The sequence below is a fragment of the Vanessa atalanta genome, chromosome Z, assembly GCF_905147765.1.
Source record: "Vanessa atalanta chromosome Z, ilVanAtal1.2, whole genome shotgun sequence".
NCBI lineage: Eukaryota > Metazoa > Arthropoda > Insecta > Lepidoptera > Nymphalidae > Vanessa > Vanessa atalanta.
This window is the reverse complement of record NC_061902.1, coordinates 15,344,136-15,368,757: the sequence shown is the minus strand read 5'-3', so window position 1 is coordinate 15,368,757 and position 24,622 is coordinate 15,344,136. Positions and strand designations below refer to the sequence as shown.

The 24,622-nt window shown below is 32.2% G+C and overlaps 1 protein-coding gene across 4 annotated transcripts in view; it reads right to left on the bottom strand.

The window, feature by feature from the left end:
* LOC125076002 (protein cycle) overlaps positions 1–24,622 on the bottom strand; it is a 99,587-nt gene that overhangs the window by 42,867 nt on the left and 32,098 nt on the right. For 2 of the 4 annotated variants that reach the window (XM_047687919.1, XM_047687920.1), the window contains exon 1: positions 14,855–14,971. The exons of the other annotated variants lie outside the window; for them this stretch is intronic. In XM_047687919.1, the coding sequence (XP_047543875.1) occupies positions 14,855–14,949 (95 nt within the window). In that variant the 5' untranslated portion in view covers positions 14,950–14,971. Of the gene's footprint in view, positions 1–14,854; positions 14,972–24,622 lie in introns of those variants that run through there. 4 annotated transcript variants of the gene reach the window in all.

Genomic DNA, 24,622 nt, shown 5'->3' with positions numbered 1-24,622 from the left:
TTTTTAAGCAACCAAACAACCTAAGGTTTTTATGAGCTAAAAAAATGTATCATTACGAAGATCACTCATGAAACATCGGGAATGATTAAAAAAAATAATTTAGTGCATATTAGATTGGTAATAGAGCTTTTTGCAAGTCTGTCTGGGTAGGTAGCACTCATCAGATATTTTACTGCCACACAGATACGCAAATACGTACTATTGTGTTCCAGTTTGAAGGGTGAGTGATTCAGTGTAATTGCAGGCACAGGGGGCATGACACCCAATCTTAGCTTGCAAAGTTGGTGGGGCAATGGTGTGACATAGAGAACGGCTAGTATTTCTTACAACAAATGTTTATGGGCAGTGGTGACCACTCACAACCAGATGGGCTATTCGCCTACATATAACATAAATATCTAAAAGCAAAGTCCGTAGAATGATCTTAGACAAATAATCGTCAACAATCGATTCTAAGAATTGTAGATGAAATATTTACAATAACTTTAACCTTGAAACTAAAGTAATGAATACGATTGATTAGTTCCATAATTAAGCCCCATCAATATGATTAATAGCAATTACAAATGTATTGAAATAATCATACCTAACGGAGACGTGAAACATGATACGATTAGTATAAATTTGGAAGACTTCATATCGAATATAGGGTGAAAAGGCATTGGTTTTAGTGAAAATACGCAACTCCAATATAAAAAAACACGATTTTCTTCGTGGCGATAAAAAAGATGCTATTGTAGAGTAAAACACAGATAAATAATACCTACAGGTATTATAGATAACTATTTATGATTTCGGGTTCCAACCCAGGCAAGCACCACTGAATTTTCATGTGTGTTTATAATTCATCTCGTGCTCGGTGAAGGAAAACATCGTGAGAAAACCTGCATGTGTCTAATTTCAACGAAATTCTGCCACATGTGAATTCCAACAACCCGCATTGGAGCAGTGGTGGAATAAGCTCCAAACCTCCTCAAAGGGAGAGGAGCCTTAGCCCAGCAGTGGGAAATTTACAGGCTGTTAATGTAAAATAATGTAATGTATAATTTGAATGCCTCGTTGGTTTACTGTTCAGATATAGGGCTGCAAATTCCGAGGTTCTTGCTTCAAGCCTCGGGTCAGCCGATAAAAAGTTAATGTGTCTTTCTGGAGAAAAGATCTTAGTTACAGCCCGGAGTCCGCCAGTTGAAAGTGTGTCCCGTGCACAATACATGTTAAAATCATCATATAGATACATGTTAACAACATGAATGCACGTAAAGCCTTTCAGCCTGCGCCTGAACTGTTTCCGGTGTCGGATTATAAGAGTGAGGGATCAGAGAGTGCCCAGTGTTTCCCCTATAACTACCTACTTGTGCATTATAATAGGTCCTGTGTAGTTGTCAAGTCTCGCTTGGCATTTATAATAAGTGAAAAATATGTTCGTAATATATTATGGACATATGTATGTATAATCATACAATCAATTTTGAGTTTTAGTTTATAACTGAATACGTCGGTCAACAAGTTTACGGTTGACAAGTTTTTTTTTTCAATATTAAAAAATTGTATACACACATAGTTGCACACATACATACATAAATTAACATATGTTTGATCGTAGTAGTATCAGAATTGTTTGTTGTTATGTGCTCTCCTGGTTTAAGTAAACAAAATAAAATTTTCTTATTACAACAAAAGTGCAATATCCATACAGTGAGAAATAATGAATCGTTCGTGATTTCATTTACTAGTGACAATAATTCATTATCTGATAATAATTGTTCACTAAGATTTTTTTATATGTATATAATTTAACAAACCAAACCCTTTCAGTGAGTTATCAACTTGTCATGTAATTATATATATATTTTTTTTATGTTATTCGTGACAAACGAGCAGGAGGCTCACCTGGTGGAAAGTGATTACAACCGCCCATAGACATCTGTAACACCTGAGTTGAGTGAATGAGTGAACGAATGAATGAGTTCGGAAATACTAACTATAAATATAACGCTTAATATTCGCTATATAGGTAGATATATACAAACAATTATGATATCATATTCCCCATAGCGATTCAAGAGACGTGTATAATTTATGGCATGATTATTTAATAATAGTAATTATACATAAGATTCATGTTCAAGGTTTCCGGATGCATCTGTTTATATACATATATGTGTCAATATGTCATTATATAGTTTCAATCTTGCTGATTAACGCCTTGTGTTGATTACTTAGACTACACACTTGTTCTGTCTTTTTCTGTCATAAGGGTACATTCTGTTTTCCTCTCTTACGATAGTCAACAAATTGAATTTCGTATGGAGATAAAGTAATATGAAGCGTACAACATGCAACGTTTATTAGTAAGATTAATCTATTACAATTAACAATGACATCGAATGAATCACATAAATTCTTGAAAATAAAAATAATGTTTGTATATTTTGTAGTTTATTCAGTAGTTTAGTTGTAAGTGGACTTAAATTATATGTCTTTAACCTAATATAAACTATGGCTATATTCCAATACAATTTAATTAGTAAGAAGTAGAATTCACATATTTTAAAATTACTCCCAAGAATATGGTAAAGTTCTTTTGACTATAACACCTCTCATCTCAGGTTAGGTTAGGTTAGCGAAAAGAAAATGCAGTATGCGCCGAAAGCTTTTATTATTATAAAAATAAGACATAGGGGCTTTAAAAAAGATAATTCAGTAATGAATTATTCTTTTCCTGTCATCGTGTTCTGCATTTGAGATCGTCAAAACGAACAATAATTTGATATAAAATGTTACAAGTTCGTATCAATAATTACATTTAAACCGTTGCGGTTTCATTATATTTAAAGATATATAACGAGCAATAGGATGTACGACCTTTCAATAATAATTAATTGATATAGCAAGATACTATTGAATAATAAAACTAAACGAGTTAAATTACAACAAACAAGTAATTTATGAATCAAGATAATATCAATAATTTATTGCCGTTTCTATATATATATATGTGTGTGACTATCTAGTTACATATGAGATTACATATGAGTTGAGTGGATATGGGAAGCTAGCCAGTGCAAAGAGTAAAACTGACGTTTTCTATAAATGTGATTTGAATATTGAGATTTTAGCAAATATGATATGAGTTACTACGTGGTTCTATGTTATGAATCATTTGTACTGATTGTTTTTTAATCGGCTTAAAAAAGGTGGAGATTCTCAGTTTGGATGTTTACATATTTTAATGTAAATTCTGGCATAAGTCCGTCATATATAGGAGGCGTATTAAAAAAAATATTTTTTTGATCGACAAAGGGATTTATTACGAAATGGATAAAGTGATGCATCCATTTATATCAGAAAATCAACTGCGATTGCTGCTATGTACATAGTTATATTGGTAAAAGCTATTGAAGCTTATATTGGTGAAGGATCATCTTATATTGGTAAAAGATCATCTTTTTCATTCATCAGCTACTTTAGTGCCTACTCTAAACTATTCAAACGTGTAAGTCATACAGCCAAGTCATTATATTATAGTAACATAAAAAAAATATTGACCAGATTAAATTAAAATGACCTGGAAAATTATTAATTGCGAAACAGGAAGAGTCAAAAATAACATCTCCGACTTCAGCTTATCTATTGATAAATAATTATTAATTATTCTTCAGATCTGGTCGTTTTTGAAAATGGTTATGCTTACATTCTAATTTCGACTACTAGTTCACTAAATTCGTCTAACCCTCCAACCCCATGGTACATTTTAACACTAACAAGTTGCTACAAAATAAACAATTTGGATTCGCGCGACAATGTCGGTGAAAAAAAACGTCGGTGTTAAGCTCGTTAAACATATTTACAAGGTTTGGGAGGAGTCACAGGATGCCTTAAGGATATTTTGTGATTTATCTAAGGCCTTCGATTGTGTGCAACACGAAACTTTGGTCAGGAGGCTACGTAATGGCATTAGAGACATTGCACTCAGTCTTCTGATTTTGAATCTGAGCAATCGTATTCAGACGGTTGCTGTGAATGGAAAGAGATCTCTCGGGGCTCCAGTTACTGTGGAGGTCCGTCAAGGATCAATTCTTGGCCCTTTTCTCTTCAAATGACCTGACACATAGTTTAGGTAATAAAAAGTTTTATGAATCATACAAACAATATTATCTCGTGTTTATTATATATAAGAAGTATCAACTTCTTTAATTTTTAATGTAAAAATACGTCTTTCAATATATGACAATGTGAACAATGCTCTCTCTAAAATAGTACATAAGTTAGTATCAATAATTTAGGGAAGAGTTAGATGTTTTAGAAACAACTGAGTTCCTAGGTATTACAATAGCCTCTAAGCTCCAATGGGGCCCCACATATTTATGGGGGAATCTATTTAGATTGGCGAAAAGACAGCTCTGCAGCCTAAGTGGTAAAAAATAATTTTGCAATATATAGATTCAAAATATCAATTATTTTACCGCTATTCTAATTTTATAACTATGAAGATGTCTTCCTGACCGATTTTGGCCACGGAAGCAGTTCTCAAAGGAGACCAGCCTGTCACGCAGGACATGTTACGATGACGAGATATAATATTTACAAAACAGGTAGTAATCAATGATATTTATAGTATATGAATCTATAATTCATCTCGTAATTATGCAACACATCCCAAATAATAAATAAATAAAACACAATAAAAATAAAATCACGTTTATATCTTTGAAAAATGTATTTTTTTAATTCATTCTTTTAATTCGTTTTCACTCAAGTAACGTAATAAGTGACGTAAGTCCTTTTATAAATGCGAAACGGAACGATAACTGAGTTTTAAGACTGAAATAATAGCAGTCGTAGTTGAAGCTTATCGGCGAAACAAGATCGATATACACAAGCCGCTGGTCACTATACGATTAAAACAAACTCGTTTATAAAACAATGCTAGTTATAGTTTTCACACGCGTCATGTGCGTCCACCATATGAATATCCGTTAAATCCCTCAGGCTGATTGATTGATTGATGTATTCTCACACACTACGTAATGTTTTTATTCTTTGCACGGATAACCACTGCGAATACAACCTATTTAAAATAGGATTAGATATTATGCAATTGAACTCAATGTTGAGTTACAACGAAAGAAAGAAAGAAAGAAAGAACACTTTTATTTGGGACAAAATGACAATTAGGTACAAAATAAAAAGTAAAAAATAATAATAATAAAAAAAAATAACTTAAGTACTAATAACTTATCATTTACACAAAAAAAGATATAAAATGAACAATAAAAGAAAAGTAACGATACAAAAAAAAATAATAAAGAAAAAGAACAAGTACAATATAGGTATGTGACGTGTCCCAAATAGGTATACCATTCAGCAATTCATAGGTGTGGACACCTAATGCTGGTTTTCAATGGTACCCTTTTTTGATACATACTGACGGGCGGTGACCCAATTAAAACTAACTTAATAAAATTTTTGATCATGCGTTTTTAATTCCAAGATTTTGATTGATGGCGAGTTCTTGTTCAACGAAGTGCGCATAGGCTTAACGTAGGTGAATAAAAAGTATTTAAGTCAAAATGTTTTAACATGATAGCTATCTCTTATATCTTAGCATCAACAAACTGCAAAAAACAATTTATAGAAAATCTTTTTCACGTTTTGTTCTTTCTCTTTCAAGGTTGTCAATATTAGTTTTTTTGTGGAATTTTGAGTTGATGTATCGAAGATGAGCAAGAAACGCGAGCGGAATTATGGCCTCGCAAAACAACCTCTTAGACACAACATAGAGTAGTGTAGACTAGACCTTAAACAGTCTATTTTCTCCTCCCTGTACAAAAGTATCCGGTGTAAGGCAGTTCGGATATTTGGACATGGACGAGTTTCCTAATATTTGCAGCAAAATAAATAAATCGCATTCTAACCATGTAAACCTAAAACTAGGCAGTCCATTAAATATTTTACCTATTTTCAGAATGTAAAAATAAAACGAATTGATCTCGTTTAAAAAAAAAAAAACCACAACATTCGATCTGATTGCAAGTAATGTATCAGTTCTAGATCAGTTAACACATTTCAAATCTACTACAATTAAAAATTTAAATTAAAAGCGATGGAAACTGTTATAAATATAAACGATCTCGTACAAAAAATACGATGTATTCCGACATTTATATAAATTTTTATAATAACAAATGTAGTGGCAGGCAACAATCGCTTTTGCTCAGTAAATCAGAAAAACACACAACTCATTGATTTGATTATATAGTACGAGTAAGGTGTTATCTGTTTTCAGTACCTGCAATCAAAATGAAAAACGTTTACATCAAAAATCTCTTGAAATGCGAGTCACAATCGACTTTTCGGATTATGCGAGGCAAAGTTTTCTTGTTCGGTCACGAGCGCTTAACTGCGCAAACAAGTTCGCATGGGTAAGCGCTAAGTGATAATTGAATGTACTGTTTCAACTTATCCTACAACACAAAGACTAAGCTTTAATCCTATTATCATCTGTCTACTCTACGGTATACACGATAATATTTTCCCTGGCCTTAGTAAGTTTAAAAAAATATATCACATGTATCCGTTTATCTAAATCTTCGAAAATGTGAGCAGAAAGCACAATCTACGTTTTTTATAATAAAATATATAATCAAAGATTTTTACTTTCAGTTATTACGAGCGTTTATTTCATTTGTATGTAGAATAAATTTCGTTCCTGAATGTTGAACAAGTTTTACCCAAATGGTGGCGCAGAAATTATTCACACACTTTCGTTTCTAACGACAATAGAATCTAGTAAACAAAATTTTATCTTTTAAAACATTTATCAAATGAAAACATATTTTATCTAGTTTTTTAATTTTTTTAAACGATTTTCAATTCCATTTACGGTGCCGATTTCGGTGCCATGTAAGCTATACATTTTGTCTTTGAGATAAATTTAAATCGTATGGTATTATCGATTTAACACAAGTAGATTTATTAAAATAAGAAAGTAACAGCAATGAAAATATTATAAAATATGGTGTTCAAGAAAGTTTACACGTTCAGACAGGAAGCAGACCGATATTTGTTATTTGTGATATATTAAATAAAAAAGGAATTTGAAGTCCCGCCGAAAGTTGATGGCAAACATTTATCAAATAATTTATTTGGCTTCAATTTGGTGGAAAATCTACTCAGACAGTTGAATGACCTTTTCATTTAGAAGTTGTGTAAACTTTAATTCAAGGAGAGAAACTTCCTGTACCTTAAAGGTTATATCAAATGCCATAATTAGGTATTGTGTATAAAATGAATAAAATGACGAGCAAACATTGCCGTCGCGATGGGAACACCTTTTATGGGTGAAGACTTTGCATTGCAAAGTATAATATTTATATATAGCGCATAAATACATCGCTAAAAGATGTTGACGTACACGATCAAACAAGAATAATATTTAAATTAATTATATTAACATTTAAACCGCGAAAAAGTACAAAAGTAAGACCGAAAGCTGATTTTTTTTCGAAAAGTTTAAACGATTTATAATAATATTAAAAAAAAACCAAGTAAAATATTCAAAAACTGTCTTTGTTACTGCGAGATGGAATGAAATCAAAAATGCAGGTGCACATTTCAGTTGTACAACAAGTAAGGGATTGTTTTTTGCCAAAGTCGGCCGTATCATGTGATGTAAGTGCTGTATGTATTATAGCTGATCTACGTTACAGATTTTTTTTTTTATGTTATTGCTGGCAAACGAGCAGGAGCTTTACTGATTACCGGAAAGTGATTACCACCGCCCATGGACACGTGCAACATCGGGGAGCTTGCAGCTGCGTTGCCGGCCTTTTAGGATTTAGGTAGAAGATTATAGTTTTAGGTTTTTTAAAGATGAAATTCTCAATAAAATGAGTTTCTAAATGAGCAGAACACTTTCGATTCACGGAAAGTATTTAAAGCCATGGTCGAGCTTCTGTCTCTGTCCAGTTGACTCAGATTATCGACCCATCGGATTATGGAAGACAGAGTGCACTCGTAGATGTTTGCGTATAAACGCCTGCACTAATATATCTCTAAAGCTAGCTTAACTGTAGCTTGTTTACGTTGAGAATAAAAGTCGATCAGGCGGTGATCCTGTTATATGTAACTCTTTAAATATTAATACATCAAATTAAAAAAGACTAAAATACTTGATATGAAAATACTGTGCACCAAGTGTGTGTTTTCATCGCCATCATTCAGCGAAACTTCTTCAACAACAGTCGTGAAATATACTAACATGTCAAGTTAATTGAAATTTTGCGAGTATAGTGAGTCTGTATATTAACAAGGATAAATGCGATCACGTAAAAGGTAGTTTACAAAGTTACTTAAATTGTATAAAACAAAAATTATTTTACTACATAATAATTTTACTAAGCGGTTCAAGACGAACGATTTTCTTCTCTTAACGTAGCAGATCCATTTACCATTCATCCAATCGAGGGTTGAAAGAGGGGGGATTTATTAACTGATCAATAGCGTAATCTAAGTTGCTATCACTTGTTCTTCAAATCAAGATATTTTATTTCCTATAATTTTAGCGTTTTTATTTTTTAGCGTTTATTAATATAAGTATCGTACTTTCAAGGAGAATGAGACTAACAATGTGAGCCGAGATGGCCCACTGGTTAAAATGCGTACATCTTAACCGTTGATTGCGGGATCAAGCCCAGGTAATCACCATATATTTTTTATGTGCTTAATTTGTGATTATAATAATCCTCGTGCTTGGTAGCGAAGGAAAACATTGTGAGTAAACCTGCATGTCTTATTTCAACGAAATCCTGCCACATTTGAATCCACCAACCCGCATTGGAGCAGCGTGATGGAATATGCTCCTAACCTTCTTCTCAAAGGGAGAGGAGGCCTTAGCCCAGTAGTGAGAAATTTAAAGGCATATACATGTACATGTTAAGACGAACAAACCCACACATATACAGCTACCTAAATACCATATATAGGCTTTATGACATTTTATTAAATCGAGTTTGTAAACAAACTAATCCTATCCTATAAATATACATGTAATGTATAGTTACTATATGAGATGTATTCATATTTGATTTCAAGAAAAATACAATAAATATTTAAGACGCACACTTTGTAGTAAAATAATGTATTTTGCCGATTCAGATTTAAAATTAAGGATATTCTATTTTTCTGAATATATGTTGATGACTTAAATATTTCTTATATTTAAGTGCATTTTCGCAGGTTTACTCGCGTGAAGCAAGCTTCATCCCATTTTAATAAGGTTATCGAGTGAGCGAGCGAGTTTTAAAACGAATTTCCATGGAAACCATTAGAGAAGTACTGTTTATTTCGAAATGCACCTAAAATTTCAAACAGCAGAAAACTGAGTATGAGGATTCCCGTAAAAAAATAATTAATAATGTTCCATTCGTTCATTATTATAATCCGAAAGGATGGAAATTCGGCACGCTCGAAACAAAATCGTGTACAGGACCAACGTCTTGAGTCGCTTTTGCTCGCAAGAGGAAATACTGTCGTTCTGAAATATTATCAAGAAACTTCAATAATAAATCGTATTAACATTGTATATCTGGCGAGTGTATTTAGCCATCCGATATTTGCCTATAGTTAGAGACCCCGCCACCTTTCGAACCAGGGTTTCATCAGTACCATCAACATATACCGCCTGAATAATTCATCTAGTGGCAGAAAATTAACTCACCATAAAAACAGGCCGGTCGTACACGTTAGTCAAATTGTTTCACTTACAATTGAAAATTCCAACCATAAATAAGGATGGCAAGTAAGTTATCACTGGTACCACACCGAACCCATAGCGAACCACCAGTATATTTCAAATGTACTAGTAATTATAATGAGCATCGAGACATGCTTTTAATCAAAATGTTTCAAACAATCTGTGTCGCTTTAAGCAACCTCTGTGAAACGATCAACAAAACTCACATAACAATATTTCATTCGTACATCGCACAAACTTGCTAATTAACTATATCACATAAAATACCTGTATATTTCCTCTTTGAAACCATAACCGAATTAAATGTCAATGTTATTAGCAGTTTTTGCTGGATTCGCCATAAAACAAATCGAACAAACTTTATTCAGTATTACGGTTCCGTACAAAGCGTACGGATTTGTTACAGGTTGATTGATTGAACAGACAATAATGGATATTAAAAAAATCCCCCCCAAAAAAAAGCAACTGAAAGGATTTTCATACGAATTTTACGAGGGAGGTAATTAATGTAATTGTATTAATGAAGATTTCGAAAAATACCACGCCTATTGGAAGCTTTCATGGCGTCCGCGTATACATAGCGAGTAATCTACGATATACCTAATATATCAGATAAGTAGATTGTTTTTCTACCCTGCCAAGCTGGGAGGGATAGCTAGTGTAACAGGCAATAGCGATACTAATAAATATACCACGCGGAAATCTAGCACACCCTGTGCCCTGTATTTGCGAAGAAAAGTGTGATATATTAGGTAACAGAGAGGATCGGTGCGGGTATCGATTAAAAACTATAACGACGACATATAAAAACTATATTCTGAAAAAATAAGCCGAAGGTTCCCTCGGTAATGTACTCAATGTAAATAAAATAATATTGACATTGATAGCTTAGTGGAAAATAGCTAATAAAAACAAAATTAAAGTAATCCGCTAAAAGTAACTCTCGGTGTTGACATTTTAATATAAGAAAAGAAATCCTTTAAATAATTTGGTTAAAAACATTTTACATTTATCTATGGGCCCAGTACGCTTCCACTGCGATGTGCCTATTAGCCGAAATGGCTCAGTGGTTAGAACGCGTGCATCTTGACTGATGATTTCGGGTTCAAACCCAGGCAGGCACCGCTGAAATTTCATGTGCTTAATTTGTGTTTATAATTCATTTCTTGCTCGGCGGTAAAGGAAAACATCGTGAGAAAACCTGCATATGTCTAATTTCAACGAAATTCTGCCACATGTGTATTCCGCCAACCCGCATTGGAGCAGCGTGGTGGAATATGCTCCAAACCTTCTCCTCATAGGGAGAGGAGGCCTTTAGCCCAGCAGTGGGAAAATTTAGAGACTGCTAATGGTAATAATGCTAATGCTACATTTATCTATAACAAGAACATGACATACAAACTTGTCGCGTCACTTCAGTCAAATCGTAAATTGAATTGAAAGCGGATGAAACTGCGGTGAGCAATATTATATACTAAAACATCCAAAACGCTGCGCCTTGTACAAGTTATATGTATGTTGGTTAAGTACCATTTTTCAACTAGGCGTTACAAAGAAAACGTCTCCATGATGTTCGGGATGATATTATTAATACCTACTGCTATTAATATTTCGCCCGCGCGACCCTCACACGCCCTACTCGGTACGCGATTTCATTTAAATTAACAGCGACCGGCAATATTCTAATTATCCTGTAGATTTGGAATTTCGTCAAACACTGTTCAGTTGTTTATCTGTAAAAGCGCGGCAGACAGACATAACTAAGGTAAATATGTTTTTTTTTTATATTTGTTAGGTACATACTAATCTAAGAAAGGTTGAGGTAAATAGGTGACCCCACGGCCATCTTACGCGTTACATCGTCTACCACGTCAAAGACGTCACGTCCCTTGTGGCTTCAATTACACCGCAGGTCTTTAAATCAGAACACAACAATACAAAGCAACGATGTTGGCGCGACTAACAAAAGACTCGGTGTTATTTATCCAGACGCACTTGAACATAACTCCGCCAACGACATACTGTGTACCTCGTTCTCACGGTGGCTAACTTTTCTTAACATGTAAACAAAAGTTTAAAAGTAAATCCGTGCCGGATCCGGAAAAAATGTGCTCTGAACATTACGAAACATACAAAATTGACGTCTGACTTTTTTATATTTAGAGGATTAATTGGGTTTCTTCAGCAATTTACCGATGAGTAAGTACAATTTATTCATCACCAAGTCACTTACGCATAAACCAGCGAAAAAGAGTTGCTGTATATAAAACGAGCGGCCCTCCCCGATTTTGTCCGGGTGAAATAATAATTTTATTTAGTTTCCGATCGCAGCGCCACCTACTGGGTCCAATCGAAATATTACGGGGACCCAAAACTCAAAAAAAAAGTCACCAACATCGGGCCACCCGCTTAGAGTACATCGCTTTTTTTTAATACAGGTCTGGTATGTCCTTTGGCGTGTTCTATATTCAAATGATTGTATAGCTTGTAAACAGCGCGCATCGGGATGCTTCCATCGATACTTCGAAAATATGCAGGAACAGTAACATGACACGCATGCATTTATCCTTTGCATTTGGGGCTAACGAAGTGAATTTTATACATCACTGCAAAATAAATATTCGATAATCTGAAAGACGCTTGCTTAACCAAACTTTCTTGAAATGCTGTCCGCGGTGGTTTGGTTCCCGCCGAATATAATCTCCTAAATATAAAATTGTAAGCACTTAAACTGAGCACCGAAATTAATTAAATTTCCTGGTTAGAATTTATATTGAAATATCCATTTGAAATGATAAATAATTTGCAAAATAAAATCAATTTATATATTAACGATTTGTCGGAAATTATTGTTTGACATTAAAAGCGGATTTGAGTTGTATTATATTACTATTGAAATAAATTATTCGAGATTATCTGTTAAAAGCATTGTCATCCGCAGCGAAGATAGATGTTAGTCGTTTCAAATTAGAATTCTTCTTTTTGTTTGAACTAAAATTTTGATGAAAATATTTGCTCAACTAGAAACATATTTCTACATTATATTAAAGCGGTCACAAGCCCGTCCATAGATATTGAAGCTGTAGGAAATATGAACTATTTCTTACAGGAGAATTAAAATTACACTGGCTCGCTTAAAATTCAAAACACAGTATAATAAATTATTGCTGTATAACGGTGGCATAACTAATGAGTATGTGGTACCCTCTGCGACTGTCCTTACAAAGCCTTATCACCGAGTTGATTGCATATTGTTTAGAGCGAGAATTTTTATCATGATGCAGATAAAGATAATACAATAAATAAATACAGTATCTAGAAGTCCATATTTCAGGTAGTCACTATATATAATATTTCCACAAGTAAATAATTAAAATTCGAATTGAATAATTTAATACCATCGATAATTAAGTTCGATACTTCTATAAAAAAACTCTCGTAAAGCCCAACGTTGTTGTATAAAATGACTTTAAAATCGGAAATATGATCACGTACTTAAGTCTTATTATTCAGAAAACTGTATAGACGGATGGATATTTACTTTGGTAGGCGAAAGATTCCGAGATCACATTGTATCTATTCAGTCATTCTAGGTTCTTTCTATTCGAGTTTAAAAAAATAAGCTCTGTCAACTATTTTAGATACAGAAGTATTGATTAACATCAGTGTTCCACCCACTGAACATTTACAATAAAACAATATCGAATACTAAATAGGGAAATTGAATTTTATAAATGAGGTCAGTTGCAACTTTATTACAGAATCCTAAAGATTTTATGCAGAATTATAAAAAGGTAGGTACCATTGCTTACAATGCTAACTTAACGTTAAGTTACAACGACTAACTTAACCTGTATACTCGAACACAGTAATACAAACAAAGTTTCATCGAAGTTAGAATCATACCAGGTGAGAGAGACGAGGCAAAATAACACCTAGGAAATATCAAAGTTGAAAAACTTTCAAAAGTTCTTTTAAAGAATTGAGTAACTTCGAGCAAGGACTACGTCAGTTGTTTACACTTACGAAATTAATAACACGTTCGTGGATACAAATGTTTGCGTAAAATAAAAGTTTTCGTGATGGGAAATTTTTAATCCCTTTTATTTTAATTGTTTAATTAAAATCTAAAAATTCAACCAATTAAGTATTTCACGTGTTCTTAGAAAACGTGAATTTTGACAGATGGTGTAGATTTAAAGCCTGACTAGCAAGTTTGCATGCGGATAATTTGGTTATGTAATTATTCATTTCACGTTTTATGGTGACGGATAACACCGTGAAAAATACCGGCATGTGTCGAAGGATATTCAGCCACATGTACATCCATGAGCATGAGGTTTGCACCTACATTATTTGTTTACGATTTACGTACTCTGGACATCTTTTAAAATATTTAAAAAAAAATTAATAACATATTTTTAAAACTCTAATATACTAAAATAAATAAAATTTTGATAATTATCTTATGTCGTAACTGGCAACTATGTGTCCAAACTTCATCTGTTGATTGACAACACTCACACATACTATTTAACATAGTTTAAGTTAAATCAGTTCGCAATACTGTTGCTACCAACAACGCAATTTTTCACATGTAAAAACTTGAATCTATTTTAAATAAGGCTTATACGTTTCGAAGCAAGTATAAAAAGTAAAAGAAACACTAATCGAATTAGCTGAAAGAGGCTTCTCAATGTTAGGCTTCGTTCACACTTTACCACTTTCCCCTTCGTACTTGTTGCATCTGTCTTGGGAGACATCCCTTCTTGTAATTGCAGAATCAACATTCAACACGCCACAGAAAACAATACCTATATCCATCACTAAATTCATACTTTATCGTAACTTTGTGTACATAGTTAAAATATATTTAAAAGTAATTTGTCACGCTAACTTTTGTCAATATTTTAGCATAATTTCGCAGTTAAGAACTTTTTATTATTCTTTCATCGACACCGAATAAAAATGGCAGCATATTTAAAACTGTTTACAATGCACAATTGAAAAAAATTTAAAACTTTCGCGGTTTGTAACAGAAAAAAAATAAACATAAGTAGTTACAAACGAATATTGTCGATAATACGTATAACTTACTGTATTTCATACGGGTAGTGGTAATGTGGAGGTGGTGTTTGCAAATCGTGTAGTTGGAGATAAAACTCATGAACGCGCGGATATTCGCGCGCCATGATCACGCGACCGCTCCGCGCGTCTCGGCCTCTCTCTACTAACTGCCGGCAACGCGCTGAGCTAACACGAGCCGTCACTGACCTGCCCTTAACAACCCTTATACATCTTCACTTTTCGAACATCGCTTTCTTAAACTACAACTGACTTTAAAGGAACACAGGTTTTGAACATACGTTATATATGAAGTCTCGCACTTACTTACTTAAAATAATAGTAATTTGAAAAACGGCTATGATTTACGCAATTTAAAAAAATAGTCTATATATGTAGACGGAGCTTTTACGTATTACATATATGAAAAAAATATATATCGTGTGTTATTTTAAGGCAACTTGAAATTCAGGTAAGAGATACAGTGTTATAGTCTAGACAACCTTGAAAACATAATTCAGGTAATAAAGCGTATATTTTCAGATTGACGCTTGTGGACGCTATGTGGATTGTTGCTATAATAGCTTATACTAATGAGTCTGTATAAAGTTATGTAATCCATCTCAGTAATCGCTTATTTCACACACAATGACTGATGTTTTATAATTGCTATAGACATGGAATAATTTGCAATGTCCTGGTTTTCTAGCTTGAATCGGATTTTGGAGAGTAGACGTGTTGAATTCAACCATTTCTCCAGTAATAGAAATCTTTTTTTTTTTATATAGTATTAGCAGCCTGTAAATTTTCCCACTGCTGGGCTAAAGGCCTCCTCTCCCTTTGAGGAGAAGGTTTGGAGCATATTCCACCACGCTGCTCCAATGCGGGTTGGCGGAATCTATTTTTAATTGAATACAATTTGTATTATAATGTTAAAATATTTTGTATCTCGTCTATGTTGTTTTGGAACGAACTTCTTTAAAGCGGCTTCAATCAGAGTGATCTGACAGAAACAGTCAAGTAAGCAAATAGCGTTGTGCTCTCTCCAGGCAATCTTTCTCTCTCTCTATCTTTCTCTCTGTCTCTTTCTATTATGTATGATTTTGTATAATATAATTCGGATGGGATTTTAATAACAATTTTATGTAGTGTAATCGGATTATTCACGAACGTTCTTAATATATTTCATTGTGTCTGTTATTAAATATCTACATAATATATAGCGGAAGCAACTTCATAATTAAATTAAATAAAATAGCCTTTATTTTCAAACCCAATTTGCAATTTACGTATTGTTTCCTTTCGTCGTCGAATTATATACTACTAATGAAATTAATTAATAAGATTAATCGAGTATATTAATGAGTATTAATCGATCGATATATTTAACGGCAGAAATTCTGAAGATTTATAAATAGTAATAATGTCACGTGAACAAAAGTCAGGTACGACCGAACATATTTTTTTTTATTTAATGTGATCTACTATTTATATTTCGATTTTGTACGCGGTATTGATTTAATTGATATACATAATGTTAGAGTTATTTTTTTTACACATTGTATAACTATAATTTAATTAATAATATGTCGATTGACTATTTTTAGAATATGTTGTAACGTAATATTTTAATTTTTCAATATTAATACTGGCCGGTAAGAAAAAGAATGTCTAGAAATCGAACGCGGCGGCAGTGTTTTGTTGTAATAATAATTATTTTTAAATAATTAGAATTATAGGAAGATTTGGAGAATACGGGAAAACACGGATTAGTGGGTAAAATAAATGTGAAAAAAGTGTTAATAAATGAATCTGGAAGAATATTGTTGTTTAAACTTGCGACCGTCCTAAGAATCATGATTTCAATAGACATGATGTAAATTATTTGGTTTACATTTTTGAATACTATACATTAGTTCGTTATAAAATAAACGAACACTTTGATTACGTTGTTTGCCTAACAGTTATTGTTAACCATAATAGTTTGTTATTTTAAATGGTCAGTACACGTTCAATTTTTATGTCATAGTGTAATTAAACACTTTCTGATATCCTTTTTGTAAAATAGTGCAAGAAAGGGATGCAGATAACAATGATCCTAATGCAAGCAGATTGAAGCGCTTAAATTGACCAAGACTATCTATACGCACAAGATATACTTAAATTTGAACATTTCTTTTTCACAAAAAATATTATGCTAGAGTTTCAAAAATTTAATTAAATTATTAATAACATTTTCATTTTAAGCTGATTACATTATTCTACGAATGATTGTATATGTATATATATTTTCAGTTCAATACTCACACAGATGAACTGATGCACATACAGATGTTGCTGTAATCATTTATTTTTTTCCCTTCGCGATGATTATATTTGTTTTTCGTATCAATAAACAAAGGATTAAGTTACAGAAATAAAAATAAATGGGCTGGTTTACCACGGAGCCAATTATACACAAATTAAATTGTAAGTCTTAATATACAACGACTCTTTTTTGAGTCTAAATATAGATTACAACAATTATAGAAGTAAATGTCTCTTCCGCATTAATTTTAACAATGTTTTAACAATGATTTTTTTAAAGGATTATATATAATATATATACATCACAGTGGCTCGTTAAATATCTGATCGAAACCGGAGATTTCCATCAATTGAATGCGTTTCGCCGCACATCAGACATATCTGATGTCAGATCATTTGAAACAGAATAATAAGTATTTTTATTTCACTGTCAATTTATAGGCTCACGATGAAGTCTAGACGATGATATTTACTCTTGTATTGAATATACCCGGATTTAAATGTTTAGAATACAAAGACACTGAAGGAAATTTAACAATTTGACTTTAAGTGAGATTTGCGGAAATAATTTATTTATTTTAAACTTTTTTAAAAAAAAAAGAATCAATTAAAATCTGTTTTTTCTTCTTATTTATAAAAACTAATGAACACTGGTTATTTGTCAATATTAAAACAATAATAATTGACGGAAAAATATATTATTTCCATATTTTTTATGTACAAAATTGACTTAAAAACAAAAAAAAAAACGTTATGACTTTGTCCTGCAGATTATTTTGAAAACATAACCTATTTCGTAACTCTCCAAAAATGTATAACAGCTACGAACTTATTTCGAAACAACCGAAATAAAATGACCACAAAGGACGCTGGTACAAATTCGTATTGAAAAAATGGAAAAAAACAAATGTGCGTGTATACATATTATATATAGTAGTCGCATATTATGTACTCGCATATGTAACAAATGACATTCCACCTTAGCAATAAGCAACATTAACATTATAATCTCACTCAATGTGTTGATATCATGAGTCAGAGAGCTCTAGCACCACGCTCGTTGCACAAACCAAATAGCGCGCTTGCCCGCCTACCTGTTACACGCTTCCGTCCCTAATAACGAAATCATTGCCAGCTTTCAAAAACCCCAGCGAGAGAAAAGATGTTCCACATCATTGAAAAACGGAAAAATGAAACATATACAAACGCAATGAATACATATTATTATTTCTGTTATTGTAACATTTGTGGTAGGAAGATAGTGGCTAGCAAAAGTAACATTAATCTTTATAACGTACGGAAAAACGATCTTGGGGCTTGAGACTTTGCTTCATAGATAACAGCTAATTGATAACCTCACCGACGATCTAATATGACTATTGGTGTAATTGTAGAAACAGGTTCAATATATTAGATAAATATAGATATAGATAGACAGTTTAACTTTAACATTTGTATGTAAATATAGATTCAATAAGATTGTATTTTATAAGCTTAACTTCCGTATAACTTTCCGATACAAAAAGTCTCTTACTCTTTTTACATCAATAAGTCGATCCGTTACCGTGGAAGACGGACTAACCAATCAACTCTTGTGAGACACTTGAACAGTAAAACACTTGTGTTATGGAAAATCAGAAGTAACGACGGTACCACATACACCCAGACCCGAGACAACATAGAAAACTAATGAACTTTTTCTACATCGATCTCGGCCGGGATTCGAACCCGTGACCTCGGAATTGCGTACCCATGAAAACCGGTGTACTGACTATTCGACCACGGAGGTCGTCAAAAGTTGTAGTTGTAAGTAGTCGTTGGTAGTGAACTTTTGCTAATATATGTATATTAACTTTACCCCTGATATCGTGCAGTAACTAGGTCACCCGATATCCCTTCGAGGTGAAATAATCACAAAAAACAACACTTATAATTATATTAGCCTTCAATCTGCCCATATACCTACAATTTAACTGAAAGCATTTCTGATCGAAAAGTCAGTTTCTCTTTTTTCCTTAATTAATCAGACAAGGAAGGAAACACAAGTAGATATTAATAATTGTGGTCAAATTGAAGATACTTAGAGTGTCGAAGCATCCACTGCGTCAGCCAGTACTACAGTTATTCTATTTATTCTAAGTTAGATATTTAAAAATATATTCAAATATCTAAAAAAATATTATTACTAAATTACTCTGTATAATGACATCCTTTGAAAGGTATCACAGAACGGGATGAGAACTAGGTTAATACTAAAATTCCGTTCAAAGCAAATCAGGAGCAATTATAATTGGATTATTTGTGCAAGATCAGTTTCAAACTATCAATTATAGTTAAACGCTTGTATAGTATTAAAGCTATTATATTCTACATATTGCATTAACAGTCTATATATTTAATACAAAAAGGACATTATAATATATAATCATATTATAAAGGGGTAAAAAATGTTTGTTCATATGTAGGGGGTAATCATGTAAATGTTAATGATTTGTATGTACAATGTACGTCATATAATTTCTTTATTTCTTTATACTGGTTGTAGCTTTACTTTTAATATATATAGTTCCGTTAAATGACGATTCAGAAGTACTTATAAGAGCCTTCTCGAATAAGGTATATTTTGATTTTTGGTTGATTAATTGCGCCCGTGCGGAGACGAGCTGGTCGCTACGAGTAATATAAATAAATGTGAATGTTTGTAGATGAATATGACTTACGCCATATCAAAGACAGTCTAATCAAAGTGTTTTTTTTAGTTAGATGATTGAGCTTATGACGTGGTATGGCTCGAATAATCTGTGGTATATAGTGTTGCTAGCTATGCTGCTGTTTCATCCCTTAACGTTGTGAGTAAGATTTTTAAGTCATATTTCGTTTTTTCTATTCGCTTTTGAAACTATTTAATTTAGTATTTAGTCGAAAGTAATATTTTTGTAAATAAAAGTGATTGTAAACTTTGAAAAAAATATATTTTTTCTACATAGGGCATTAGCTTGACATCGAATAGTCGCGCACTAAGAGCAATTCAATGTAATGTCAAATCTCAATTAGAATAAGTAAATTTCTACGGATTTTGTGTATTCGTGTGCGTTTTGTTTGTGTCGTCCGGATAAAAGTCTGTTGGATATAGAACTTTCGCATTAGGCTTCTGAACAGATATTGACTATACAGTATGTTATATTATACATATAAGTAAAAGAACGTCGATAAAAGATGCATTTAAAAAACTAAGAAACCATTACAATAAGAAATTAATTCAGCCTAAATTACGGAGTTTAAATAATAAATTCGATTGTCACCTTATTGATCCGTGGAGATAAATATATACTTAATCATCAGTACGGGTTTAGTAAAAATGTTTTCAGCTTGTTTCTAAATCAGGATGTTGGAATATTTAATAAAGTTTTTTCAACGAAATATTTTATCTTTATTAAAAAAAAAACAACGATAAGCTTAAGCCAAAATGATTTATATACACGTGTCGAAGTATATTACGACTCGACTCGTTTGTCTAGTGGCTCATTGGTCCAGGGTTCAAACCTCAGATCTGGCCGATAAGAAGTTATTGGGTTTATCAGTCGAAAAAAAAACACTAGTAGCCCGGAGTTTAGGAGTTGGTACACAACCGTGCATTGAAAAGCACGTAAAACGGCTAGACCTGCGTCTGAACTGTCTTCGATCGAATTAGATTTCTCATCCCATCGGATTATGAGAGTGAGGTAACAGAAAAGGCGTGCTCGCAGGTGCATTTACTGGTACCTCACTGGCACGTGGTGCACCACGCCAACATTTGTGTACTATAATATATCCTGTATGAAACCTTGAGAAATCTCTTGAAGATGAGAGATTGGTCGACGTGGCCCACCATCGATTATCTTTTTCTTTACATGCGCCAATATTATTTTTACATATCTAACTGCAATCCGGCAAAATTATATTGCGCGTACAATATTGATCGACAGCTCTGACCAGCTCCGGTAACGGGGATATCGCGTAAAGACAAAAACGTAATCAAATTTTCGCATAGATTTTTCATTAAAAAGATTGTAATCGGTCATCGTATGATGATATTTATGCCTTTTTAGGTGTTTATACCCAATGATTCTTTTTAATTTAGTATGTAAGTTTGAAAGTGTCTTTTTCCTCGTTTCAAATATATTTCAGTATCCATGGATTAATCAAACAGTATGAGGCAGCTTCTATTACATAATCTATTTGAAGTTTTATAATTTTTTTATTAATGATCCACAATATATATATTGTAGACTATTTAAAACTGTTTTCACATCATTGTATTTTATGAACTAACTGAGATTGAACTATAACTGATTTTATTAATTTACTAAGCAAAAAGTTTTGAAATAAAACGTACAGGTAAGTGCCATGATGTCTATTCTAGCGTGCTGTGGACGACAGCTAATTTTTAATAAACTTCAAATGTTTCTATTTTTTTTTTTTGTTGCTCGTCGTTGAAATTCTATTATAAAGTTTTACCGTTCAAGGAGTCAATCAACAATCAGCTGTACTTAAATGGTATTGCTGTTATTTTTATTTGAAGACTGAGTGAGAAAAATCTCATTACTAGAGGCTCAAGGAACGTACACTTTCATTCTCTCTTATTCATCAGGTCGTGCTATTGCTCGCCACTTTAAATGAATTATGAATAAAAAACAAGTTTAGTATTCATAAACATTGAACTTTGATTATTTTAATCAAGACTGAACTCTTTCTTACATTTATATGTAATGTTAACAAGGACAATGTATAAATTTAAAGAAATTAAGATATTGACTGTTGCTTCTCAATAAATATTCTGTAATGTTCTGTATGTACGGAAAAATATTAATGTTTTTATGAGAAAATGTGATTATCATTGGTACAAGAAACAAACACAATCTTGTTACTCCTGTTACTCGACTGCATAAAGTCAGTAACTCTTTTGTGGGGCAATGTATACACTTCTACAACAGGATCCCAGAAAGCGTTCAAAATGCTTCTGGTGCGAAATTTAAAAAATTTTTGGTAGTGTTTAATTTGACCATCAATAAGAAAGTGTAATGCTTCTATATTGAATAAAGGAATTTGAGTTTGAGTTTGATAAAATATTTGTAATAAAAATAATAATCTAATTTATATTAACACTGTTGAAAGTTAAGATATTAAAATTCCTAAAAGTAAAAATGACAAAATCTATGTCCTCTGACTTAAATATCATACTTCAAAATATACAGGGCATAGGTGGCAAAGATCATGAAATAGAATAATTTTCGTAGTGTTACAAAATTAAAGTATTTTGTTTTACAGAGCACTAGGTTAAATGACTTGCAGTATTCCAAGTTTTAAACTGTCAAGTACATTCGTAAAAGAGAAGGCTTTCCGACGTGGCTCATTCATATTAGTACGAAATTATAGCAGTTTTGAATCTCGAATAGATATATGTATATATATATATATGTATATTCGTGGAATGTGCGCAGTAGACTGTAGGGTGCGTGTACCGACTCCCATCGGAAGATTTTATTTATTTGAGACCATTACGAGGTTACTCTTAAAATATATATGTTATAGTAATAATTATGAGTGTTCACCTTGTTTAATTTAACAGAATTTCAATAAACTAATAATAAAAGTGCTAATACTATTTTTTTAAATCATGTATAATCATTTCATAAAATATTTAAATTTAAATCAATATAATATTAAAAAAATTGAAATTTCATGACTGGGCTACTATTGGTATATATATAAATAAATAGAAACAATATAATATGACTAATATCTATAGCATGAAGCAATTAAATCGTAATATAGCCTTTTTGGAATATGTCAATCAAAGATAGATTTTTTCCAAACAGATGCATTTTGCATAAAGAACAAGGTGTAAAATTCCGATGATAGAATAAACGGTACATGGGATAATATAAACAATAAAATAACATTTCTCTTAAAATCATCTACATTATGTTATGGATTCTTCAGCTGAAACAGTTTCTGCAATTGATATCATAAAAGTATTTAACTCACTCAATATTAACATAAAGACACGCAACGCTTTAATGAGTTCAAATATTACAGTGTTAAAGGAAAAGCTCTTGATTTTATTGCTTCATACTTAAGTCGAAGAGTTCAACAAGTTTTCATTATGGAATAAAGTCTTATGGATCTATGCTATGAAAAGGTGTTCCCCATGGATCAATTTTAGTTCCTTTTCTATTAATAGTATACATAAATGATCTTCCTTTCTATGTTAAAAGTATTTGTAATATTGTGTTATTTGCTGATGATACTTCACTGATTTTCAAGATTGACAGGAAAAATCTAATGATGACGACGTAAACATAACATAACAAATCATTTATTTTTGAATGCTAAAAAAATTATATGTGTAGTTTTTACCCTACCAAATATAAGAAATCCAATTTATAATATATCATTAAGCAGTAACGATCTTAATATAACAGATGCTACGGTGTTTTTAGGAACAACATAATCATTTATAACCAAAGAAACTTCATTTATCGTCACTAACAGGAAGACGCAGCTCCGCTCAGCATACACGGTTGGAAGTCGACAAATAACTGATACTGATACCGCTCATCTAGGATATTTTGATTATTTTCATAGTATTACGTCATAAGGCATATTACTTTAGGGTAACGCTACAAAAGAGAGCTATCCAGTCTATTCTCTTAATCTTGAAGCTAGAGACTCCCTTCGGGATAGAATCAATGATAATGATTGTATGAGCATGAAAAGTGATCAGAAGCTTATAACTCCACGTTTCCGATTCATAAATTCAAATAGTTTGTTAAAACAACATTAATAAATAAACAACACAAGATTATATACACAGATCATAAAAAAGCGTAGTTAGATGATTTTGAAATTATATTGTAGTACATTAAAATTCAATATTAAAACGTATATTGATATTCTTATGTGAATGTGATTATTCACATTTCAAAATGGACTGTTTATTTGGATATTCGATACTTTTTAAATACGATATATAATTACAGCCCTGTTTACATTAATAACAAGATACGTGAAATGTATAATCGAAAACTATCGAATCTATTTGAATATAATGTGTGTCAAAATCGAAATGTGTACAAAGGAAATTTAGAAAATTTATGTAAGTCGAACTGTGTCAACGACTTTTGTATGAAATGAAAAAAATCTTAAAAGATTTTTTTGATTCGGTATGAATGAAATAATAAGAACTTTATTATTGTTTTCTCACACAGAAATGGTTAAAGATTTTTTTAAGAAAACTTATATATTATATCCATGGTAATTATTCGTAAGAGACTGATATCTGTACGAGACCAGTTGGTGCCTTAAGTCAATATAATCTAATTATCAAGTGTGGTGTTATTATTATATAGATATATGCTTGTGCTAGTGTGTGTGTAAATATGCATTTAATATGATTGAATATAGAACATTCTAGTTTACAGTCCAAGATTTTTATAGCGCACAACGGCACAC